At 41.9% G+C, this 11087-nt stretch overlaps 1 protein-coding gene across 13 annotated transcripts; it reads right to left on the bottom strand.

Moving 5' to 3' along the window:
- Window positions 1–1619: 1619 nt before the first annotated feature.
- On the bottom strand, window positions 1620–10693 carry LOC117555250 (zinc finger protein 708-like). 13 transcript variants are annotated; one of them, XM_034230085.1, is made up of 5 exons: window positions 10588–10657; window positions 10330–10411; window positions 8169–8211; window positions 4930–4963; window positions 1620–2851 (listed from the first exon to the last, which is right to left on the bottom strand). In XM_034230085.1, exons 4-5 carry the CDS (start codon window positions 4960–4962, stop codon window positions 1733–1735), a joined length of 1152 nt encoding a protein of 383 aa, XP_034085976.1. In that variant the 5' UTR covers window position 4963; window positions 8169–8211; window positions 10330–10411; window positions 10588–10657; the 3' UTR covers window positions 1620–1732. The 13 variants fall into 13 exon arrangements, with proteins under 13 accessions (XP_034085976.1, XP_034085973.1, XP_034085974.1 ...); XM_034230082.1 differs by having other exon boundaries at window positions 4930–4966; window positions 10588–10656; XM_034230083.1 differs by having other exon boundaries at window positions 4930–4966; window positions 10339–10411; window positions 10588–10655.
- Between the last annotated feature and the right edge of the window lie 394 nt (window positions 10694–11087).

The raw sequence follows: 11087 nt of genomic DNA, 5'->3' as shown, positions 1-11087 counted from the left end.
ATTATTCTGGCACGGGAACATTATGTTACAGGACATTAACGATAAAACAGAATATTGTTGTTCTATTTTTAGACACATCTCGCGATCGACTGGGAATCTCCCCGCGACCCTTCTTTTTAACTAGTTGCTGCTCTTGTTCCGACATCTTCGCTTGCGCTGAACACTCACAACACATGTCACTCCCACGTGGCCGAGTGGGCTTTTAGGGAGGGGCGAAAGCGCACCCAGCAAAAATAATCGTATTTTGTCAATTATGCTGTTTTCCTAATCGTCGCAAACCATAATCGCGATTAAAATGCGATTAATTGCACAGCCCTAATGTACGTCATTAATGTAAATAGTTTTATGTACATTACATGTTACTTAGACAATTTTATCCAAAGCGACTTCCATACTCAATACTGTGTAGTGAAGTGTCTTGCAAAGGGACACAATGACATGCTGACTGCAGTGGGGTTTGAACCTGTGCTCCCCTGATCCCAACACCAACGCACTGCACCACAGCCTCCTGTCCATAATTGTACATATGATTTGTATCCACTTGAGCTTTTTTACCTGTGTTTATGTTGTTGCCATCCTTTATACTGAATCAATGAAGGTGAATGGTTGCTCAGAAAAAGTCCTAAAGAATCCAACTGGGTTCAATAGCTGGATCATTCCTGTTCTTCTTCTGCAGTGGAGTGAGACAAATAAATCCTGGGATCTACAAAAGTGAATGTGTTTCATGCATCTGATTTGTATCCACTTGAGCTTTTTCACCTGTGATTACCTTAGTTTATGCTGTTGGCATCATTTATACTGAATCAATTAAATACTTTGCCAGAAAGGTCAAACTTTAGGAATACAGAGCAGTCCCATCAGTGCAATTGTTACATTCTAATTTCTCTGATATTGTAGGCAGTAATTATTTATTATATGTAAATACTTTTAAGTACATAATTATGTTTATAATTGTACATAATTTAACTGTAACTGTTACGACCCCCTTCACTCCACTAGGGGTCTCTGCCTTTGTGTTCTGCTTGCTGGCTCTTGTTTGTGTTTCAGGTGATCAACCTGATGAGCCACACCTGGGCCGTCTACATAAAAGGCCAACACCAACCCATACTGCGGGCTCTCACTCTGTTGGACGCGGCCGCGTCTTTGTTTCTGCACATTTTCACACACCCATATACACGCAACCATTACTGATAACTGACTTCCACATTTATTAGGTTTCTTTGAAGACCTTTGGTTTTTGTGGTATTGTAAATAAATAAATATGCTTTTTGTTACACTTAACTCTCCCATCTTTGTTGCAGCCTATGAGCCAGGCTGTAACAGTAACACTATGGTGTTTTCAATTGAATGCACTTTATACAATAAAGTGGTCAGTGCTACAGTAACAGTGAGTTGTGAAATATGAATTATTAAATGCAATAATGGGGATTAATTTGTTTATCTAAATATAGGGACAAAGGTAGAGTGCCACATTACTTGCACAGTACTCAATGCTCAGATGACTTGTTCATGCAAACATTTAAGTTGCTTGAGTCAGACTCAGAAATATAAACCACTTTTAAAATCAGACTCAAGTCATAAGGAAATCCATAAAGATATCTCACTGAAGAAAAGACACATTTGAATGAAATAAGCTTTATTTGAATGAGACTATACAAATACAGCTCTCATGACATCAGGAGGAGGAAACAGCTAGCTTGGCTCTCATAGTTTTCCCACACTCTTAAAACCACTATGGTTTTTCTCCTGTGTGAGCAGGAAGATGTTTTTTGAGATTACTTGATGTAGTGAAAGTTTTCCCACACTCTTCACACCAGTACGGTTTTTCTCCTGTATGAATACGGTGATGTGATTGGAGAGTATCTGATCTACTGAAAGTTGTCCCACACTCTTCACACCAGTACGGTTTTTCTCCTGTATGAATACGGTGATGTGATTGGAGAGTACCTGATGAAGTGAAAGTTTTCCCACACTCTTCACAGCTGTATGGCTTTTCTCCTGTGTGAATACGTTGATGTATTTTGAGATTACTTGATGTAGTGAAAGTTGTCCCACACTCTTCACAGCTGTACGGTTTTTCTCCTGTGTGAATACGTTGATGTGATTTGAGAGCATCTGATCTACTGAAAGTTGTCCCACACTCTTCACAGCTGTACGGTTTTTCTCCTGTGTGAATAAGTTGATGTGATTTGAGAGTATCTGATCTACTGAAAGTTGTCCCACACTCTTCACAGCTGTACGGTTTTTCTCCTGTGTGAATACTTTGATGTATTTTGAGAGCACCTGATGTAGTGAAAGTTGTCCCACACTCTTCACAGCTGTACGGCTTTTCTCCCATGTGAATCCGTTGATGTTTTTTGAGATCACTTGATGAAGTGAAAGTTTTCCCACACTCTTCACACCAGTACGGTTTTTCTCCTGTGTGAATACGTTGATGTATTTTGAGATCACTTGATGAATTGAAAGTTTTTCCACACTCTTCACAGCTGTACGGTTTTTCTCCTGTGTGAATACGTTGATGGCTTTTGAGAGTATCTGATCTAGTGAAAGTTGTCCCACATTCTTCACAGCTGTACGGTTTTTCTCCTCTGTGAATACGTTGATGTGATTTGAGAGCATATGATCTACTGAAAGTTTTCCCACACTTTTCACAGCTGTAAGGCTTTTCTCCAGTGTGAATAAGTTGATGGCTTTTGAGAGTATCTGATCTACTGAAAGTTGTCCCACATTCTTCACAGCTGTACGGTTTTTCTCCTCTGTGAATATGCAGGTGGCGCTTTAAAGTTCCAGATGTTGAAAAGGATTTGTCACATTGCTGACAGCTGTACTGTCTCTCTCTTCCTTTCGGTTTCTAGAACAGACGGACAGAGAAAGACAATCTAAAAAGCATGAATACACTAGTTAACTCAATAAAAACTCACTTAATATAAACCTTGAGTTAACAAAATACTACTTAACTGTTTGGGTTTATTATATTTGATACAGTAATACAGCAACATTCTAACCACAGTATATACCAGAGGTGGGGGACTCGAGTCACATGACTCGAGTCGCATATTTTTTGACTTGAGACGACTTGCTTGACTAACATTGATAAAAGACTCGACTTAACATTTGTTCAAGCACCGGATCGGCAAAACAGGAGAGTGTGCGCACCAGTCTGCCTTGACCTATGTATTCATGTCTGTGACTCTCACAGTATCTGCTGCCCACAGCTGTTTTATAGAGGGAAAACCTCCTTCACTTCATGAAATCTCTGCAGCATCAGGAGGCAGTAATGTGTCACTCAGCAGAATCTGAGAAGAGCAGCACCAGCTGCAAAGAGCTGTGCCTTTTACTGTTTACTTCACTCTGTTTACCTTCATTAGAACAGCTAAAGAGCGACCGCAGGCTGCTACGTTTTAACCACATGAACCACCACACACACCTCCCCAATTATTCCCCCTTTTACCTGTTTTATGTTTTCAGAGCCCCACTCTCCATTGTTGATAATGTGGAAAATACAACTCTAGTTTTCATAACCACTGTCTTTTAACTGATTTAAATGCGGAAACTGGGGTTATTCATCAGGATTTCGTAGGACTTGACTTGCTTGACTCTTACCCCAGTAACTTGGGACTTGCACATGTATGTGCAAGTCTGTATGTACTCCCACCTCTGGTATACTGGAGACAGAGGGAGACGGCATCCTGCCACCGCGAGTCTCAGTATGCTCCGTTCGTCTTGTGTTTTAGTTTTTTTGGTCTAATTATTGTCTAAACTTTGTCGTGTCTTTATGAAACGTCATTTTGAGAGACCATGTTTTTGATCCTGTGGATTACATTTGCCTTCTGCAGACCATGTCTGGCCATACAACTTTCCAAGACACACCTGAGTGACAGCACAAACAGGTATGGCGAGGATCCCCAGCCTCTACGCTGCTACAGCCGCGAGGCTATGCTAGAGCTACAATGCGATCGGCCTCCTACGAATACACCAAGCCATCTGTGCTCTTCGTTATTGGATGACATCCCATAACGACTTTGGTGGCCTTTCCATATAGCGTAGCGCCGGCTAGCGGGTACTTTTTCCCTCTTTTTCCGGCCTCATAAAATCGTGGTTCCCTCAGACCAGGGCCAGGGCTGAACTAGTGACGTCAACACTCTCGACTGCTGATTGGTCAGAGAGAATCGTCACAAGATTGCGCGCGAGTTCATCCCTAGCGTCGCATATATATCTAGAAGCAAGCTTGCAGCATTTTTATAAACAGCATTTTGTAAACGGAGGAGCTACAAAAATGGCTACGTCTAATAAGAAAAGCACACCGTGGTCGACCGAGGAGGTGACGACGTTCCTACATCTCATTGGGGATGATCAAATCCAGCGGGAGCTCGACGGAACAACTCGAAATGTGAACAAAAACAAAGCCGATCGCCCCGCCTACACTGCGTTGCTACCCCAGGTCCTAAACTGTAATGGAAATGCGCCACGGCCTGGGCCGGCCAGCGAGGCAGCCCGAGGCCAGAGCGAGGACGCTTAGGGACGCTTAAACGGGGCTACCCCGCTGCAGTGGAAACGCGCCATAAGAAGAGCCGGCTCTTTCGGCTCCCAAACGGCTCTCCATGTTACCACAGTTTACCAGAGCCTCAGTTTCGCCAGTTCACGCGCGTGCTCCACTAGCACCCCCCGTCAAGGCTCGCCGGCAGTACACTTTCCGTCACAGAAACACGCTTTGCAGGTGGCGAAAAGAATCCCACCAGACTCCTTTGCCCCTCCAACAGAGGGATGTCCTTGTCCTTTTCGTCATTTCAAGCGATAAAAACTATTTTGGACGCCCTCGACTCGAGTTCAGGGCGTTGCGAGCTGAATAAGGGCCTCAAATGACGGCAAGACGCCCGCCTGGCGGAAACGCTGGAATTAGGAATATATTGTGATGAAGTGCACACTGACCTGAGCTCCAGGGGTCTCCTTGTTCTCCTCCATGCTGCTGAAAATGATAGAAAGGTCAGATAGTTATTAACAATAAAAAGTTATTATTATTAATATAATTCAAATATTTATATATACTTCTTCTTAATCTGTGTAGCAATTTACATTCTAACTTACAGCAGAGTTTGTTCACTTTTATTTCATTAAAATGACTTTATTCACATAGAAAGTGACATTAATGGTCGTTTGAACCACGGTTATAATGCTATCTGTGTCATTAACTATTACTAAGTTAACACAGAAAGCAAACATTAGCTAGTGAGATTGTTTAATGTACTCCATGTATACAGTATTTTCTGCATATTGTGTATTCTTTAGATACTCTAGTGCAGGGGTAACTACAATTCAACGAGGTCCAGAAAATGTCCCCGTGCAAAGGTCCGGAACTTCAAAATGTCTAACTTGCTTTATGAATTAGTGTGATATATTGAATTAGCCTGTAGCTTTATCAATGTCTGTGTAACGGGTAGGGTTGCCAACCGTCCCGTATTAGCCGGGACGTCCCGTATTTGAGCCAAAAGGGGCGTGTCCCGTACGGAACTTTGTTTGTCCCGGACTCCCGTGTAAAGGGAAAAATAAAAAATATTTTTCTGTTTGCGCGCAATGCAGTGTGTCTGGCTGCGTGCCTGTGTGTTTATGTGCTGTATCCGAAGAGCGCTAGGACCGCTCAGTTGACAGGGCAGGCACAATGCTCGCACGTGTGTGTGAGACTTTCTCCGGTGGGCCGCGGGCGCGGCATCACTGTTTGTGTGGCATGTCAGCCTGTTCAGTCGTGTGGGAAAATGAGTGCTGCCGGTGGAGGAGGTGATCATGAAAGAGGAGGAGAGAGAGAGGATGTGGTTCTGGGCCCTGGCCCTTCTAAAAAGAAAAGACTTGTGTCTTACAACAAACAGTGGAAGAAAAACACAGTTGGGGTAAAGCCCGTGAGTGGATATCTGTCTCGGGTCTTCTGCGTGTGTGTGTGTGTGTGAGAGTAAGTCAGCTGATTGATGGGAAAATGCTGGGAAAGTGGTTGGTTGAAGGATAACATTAAGTCTAATAATGATGTACCGTGCATGTTCACATCATGTATACTTTGCATTACTTAATACAATTTTTCAAATATTTATTTTTTAACATTTTGGACAAAATAGCCAATTGTACATCGAGGTGCCCAGATGTCCCTAGTGCCTACCTATCCGATTTGAACATGCTGATGTACAATGTGATGTAGTAGCGTAGCCTAATGCAGGTGTAAGACCATTGTGTTTGTATTGTGTTATAGGTATGCATAGTTTTCTATGCATTTTGATGGTTTTGACCCCTCGAACCCTAGGGGGCTGGCTCCCCCAAAATAATTAAATAACATAACCCTAACCCCGAAATAAAGTAACAAAAAAAAGTAACTAAATCCGCCAGAAACCCGAAAATCTTCGCGCGCACGCGCGTAGGGGACACATTCCTGTGTCCTGTTTTTCCATTTCTGGAAGTTGGCAACCCTAGTAACGGGTCACAACTGTAAGCGACCTGTTATCCTTCAATTAAGACAGCGAAGCATCTGGGGTGTTTTCTGGCATTTATTCTGAGAACAAAAACAATATTCTCCTTGAATCCATAGTAGGGCCTGGCTCATTTCGTGGCATCTGCAGGCAGTGGCAAGTCCTTCCGGCATATGCCACAGGGGCCACTACTCTGTGGTAGCTGTGGCAAGTACTTCCGGCATATGCCACAGAGGCCGCTACTCTGTGGTATCTGTGGCAAGTACTTCCGGCATATGCCACAGATGCCACAACTTCCCGAGGCATCTGCCGCTGCTCAACGGGAGTTGCCACAAGATGCCAGAGTAAGAGAACGTTTACGGTAGCTGCCACTCACCTTCCGTGGCAAATGCTGCTATTTAAACCCGTATTTATCGTGTAAAATGTCGCTGTTTTGGCATGACTTTATCGAACTGATCTGTACAGGACTGATGATCTGTGCACAGGGTTGGGTTGTAACTGAATACATGTAACGGCGTTACGTAATCAGAATACAAAAACCAAGTAGCCTAACTGTATTCAGCTCGCGTTACATTTGAAAAACAACTAATCCGAATACAGTTACTTTCGTAAACCTGAAGTGAATACTTATTGGAATTATTGGTAGAAAAGTTTCCTCACAAAATGTATCCTAATATTCATTACCGGCAGAACTGTGTGCACAGCGCAGCAGCATGTCTGTGAGGCCCCGCCCCCGCACGCAGATGAGACAGAGATCTCTTTTTAAATATATTGAAAGTTAGAAACGGAGATGGTTCGATAAAACGTGCAAGATAACGTTTATGTAGCATTTCTTTATTGTCGAAATGATGACATTTCATAACTGGATCAAATCAAAGTGAATGGCCTGCTGCTGCTGAAGGCATGGGGCAAATATAAGTCCTTTGCCTAATTTATAAAGTAAACCTTAGCATCTCACTAGCAGTGGCAACTGCAATCAGTTACAGCTGCCCTAAGTCTGTAGCCAAGTCTAATAACACCAGTGTACACGTTGCTGTGTCAATACAGATATGTATTTGTTCATTATTTGTATTTACTAGTCATACACCTGGTTTATCGTAGCAAGCAGTGGAAACTCCCCTCAAGAAGCGAAAATTGCCAAGGGCGTTGCAACCCTCACTCGCCAATATTTCATCATAAATATAGCACGTTTGTTTATTTGAGCAAACCATGCTCCAAGTAAAATTGGATAGAAATTATAATGTTCAAAAAAATAGAGATCGGACCATCAGTCCTGTGCAGATCAGTTCGATAAAGTCATGCCAAAACAGCGACATTTTACACGATAAATACGGGTTTAAATAGCAGCATTTGCCACGGAAGGCGAGTGGCAGCTACCGTAAACCTTCTCTTACTCTGGCATCTTGTGTCAACTCCCGTTGAGCAGCGGCAGATGCCTCGGCAAGTTGTGGCATCTGTGGCATATGCCGGAAGGACTTGCCACAGCTACCACAGAGTAGCGGCCTCTTTGGCATATGCCGGAAAGACTTGCCACAGCCTGCAGATGCCACAAAATGCGCTTGCTGTCTCTCTGAATCCACGTTGCACATCCTCCGCAGCACTCACTTCAATGTCACTTTACTATTTATTCATACATACTAGCTTATTTATAGATTAAGACATTCTTAAATGAACAAGAAAATCTTATTAAGTAATCACACAAAAATACAAACACAAACATACCTGAGAACAAAAACAATATTCTCCTTGAATCCACGCTGCACATCTTTATAAAAGAAAAGAAAGGAAGGGTTAACATGTAAACAAAGAAAATGATGCAGATCGTGTCTAATTCCCGCCAAAACCACACCACAGATATCACTAAAAAAAAATACAATTTCCTACGGTGGAAACCCAACAAAAGCGGGTCAACAATGTACCCAAATTAACACTCAACAACACACATCACTTCCATCTACCCAAACAGCCGGTCCATCACACAGAACCGCAATGATTTGTAACACCTCTCCCAGCACAGCTTACCCTCCGCAGCACTCACTTCAATGTGAGGGGAAAGCAGAAATGACATACAGGAAATAGAAAAAGATGTGAAACGGGAAAGTGTTCCCACCAGAAACATAACTCAAGAACATCAAAAGGAAACAATCTCATGCAAATTAAATTCACAACCTATTATAAATCGTAATTTATAAATAATAATTATGTCTACACATTTTTAACTCTGTTACATAACGAAGGTAACTTCGTTACTATGGACTGACGGCTTTGGGCCCTTGTAATATTGCACATGTGGGTTTGCACTTTTTATAACAACTTCCTTTTGCACAGAAATAATGTCCCTCAGCACTTTAGTAGTGAACAGTTTGCATTTTATTAGTGGGATTGCACAGTACAGTTTGACAGTGCATATTTGCATATTTTTAAATATGTTATACTAATTATTGAGGTAGTATTTATGAAATGATTAAGGCGAGACACGGCAGGCAAAAACATAGTTTTTCAAGTACTGGTCAATTTTGAGATTTTGTGCTATTTTGATTATATAACATGTTTTCTTTCAGGCTTTTGGAAGGAAAACGTACAAAATACACAAGTGTTTATTTTACTATAGTTTGTCTATTTGCGTCAGTAGATCTCTCCTAAATTCACCAAAAGTTAGCATTCTAACGTAACATAAAGTACCGCGACCGCTGTGTGCACCATGTCAACAGAGGTATCGCTGGAAAGCTGTGTCTCTCCTGCACAATCTCATCGGATCCAAATATGGTCATTTCCTTTGTATCAGCAACCAATCGTGAAAGCACAAAGGGGTCTTAAACCAAGAAACAAAATCTCATTGGCTGGTGTCAATTTCTGACAACGTGATTCGTTCTGATGCATCACGGGGTGTGCTAAAACACTTCCTGGTTAGCTTTCAGCTAGAAATGTAAATCTCAAAATGGCAAAAGAACGGCGAAAAAAACATTTACAGAGAAGACGACAACAATTGTCACTTGCACGAAGCAAGGTTATACAAAAAAGAAATGACCCCGAACATGAAATACCTTCACGGAGTGTGTCGATACGCAAGCTGTCATCCAGAGAACAGGAGGGTTTAGCTAGCGCCTCACTGCAATCTTTAAAGGTCGTTTTCTCAAAATGAGTTTTTTTCTCCTACTCTGAGTTTGAAATGTCAACTTCAGTAGCACGTAGAATAGATACACCAAACCTTCCAGTTATCCATCCATCTTCTCCCGCTTATCCGTGGTCGGGTCTCGGGGGTAGCAGTTCCAGCAGAGAGCCCCAAACTTTATTTTCCCTGGCGACATCAACCAGCTCTGACTGGGGGATCCCAAGGCGCTCCCAGGCCAGCGAAGAGATATAATCCCTCCACCTGGTCCTAGGTCTACCCCTTGGTCTCTTCCCAGCTGGACGTGCCTGGAACACCTCCCTAGGGAGGTGCCCACCTTCCAGTTATATTCCTATCAATATTATGAAGGCTTTTACAGAAGGGTTTGTTCATATATAATTCATAGCCTGAATTATACAACATTGTATACCTAAAAACATGGCACAAATTTATATTTTAGGGCTGTTGACAGTATTTTCTGATTTATGGAATGATAAAAAGAGATATCCAATATCCCTTCTGTAAAAGCCTTAGATACTAATTTGACTACAAAATGAAACAAGAATTTTGAACCTGGCTTTATCCAAAGTTCAGATTTCGATTCCTGAAATGTGTTAAAATATGCACATATTTAATGAGATATTAATGATTAATGAGCATATTTAAACAAGCTATTTTAGAAAACTTGTAATACAAAAAACAATTGCCTTATTGTAAGTAATTAACTGGAGACATTTCTAGCTGATACCTTTAAGTTAAAACATTTTTAATTACCCTATTCACCTGGAGTGTCTCGCCTTAAACCGTATTAATTGGAATGTCGTCTGGCAGATACTGGTCGGGTCCTCGGCTCCACCTGAAAAGAGAGGGGAGTTAGCGAGAGCGCCGAAAGTGTTTATGATTGTGTAAGATTGACAGCGGTTGAGATTAATCATTGTGTGCAAATAATAGTATCGGCGTGTATATAACATGACGTTAAAGTTGCTTTTGATTGTATAAGTGGACACTGTAAAGTCTACATTTATCACTCACCATGTTGTTTCGTCCTGTGTCCGCTCCAGTGTGTTTGGCCGAAAGGTCCTCGGGGGGAACAAACACTGACAAAGAAGGTTCCGGGACGAACCAAGTGGCGAGATAGGCATAGGGGGTTCTGTCTTAGTTGGGAATGCAGTTATGTTTATTGTGGACAGTTATACTGTTGTTCTTATGTTCAATTAACAGATGGCTATGTATAACTAATAATGCTATGTAAATTATATTGTGGATCTTCTTTATAATAATAATAATAATAATAATAATAATAATAATAATAATAATAATGACACATGTATTTATTAAGTGTACCTGTGAATGGTTTCTCCCAATCAAAATCCTCTGAAGAACCTCTAACAAAAGAGCCAGTCTTCAGTCAGAGTAGGGCGGTGAATAGGGAGGCTTGTGGCGCAGTGGATAGAGCCTTGGTGTTGGGATCAGGGGTCACATGTTCAAACCCCACTGCAGTCAGCATGTCGTTGTGCCCCTGGGCAAGACAC

This window comes from Gymnodraco acuticeps, unplaced genomic scaffold, assembly GCF_902827175.1.
Source record: "Gymnodraco acuticeps unplaced genomic scaffold, fGymAcu1.1, whole genome shotgun sequence".
Taxonomy (NCBI): Eukaryota; Metazoa; Chordata; class Actinopteri; order Perciformes; family Bathydraconidae; genus Gymnodraco; species Gymnodraco acuticeps.
Note: the sequence above shows the minus strand (reverse complement) of the source record. Positions and strands in the feature narration are given on the sequence as shown.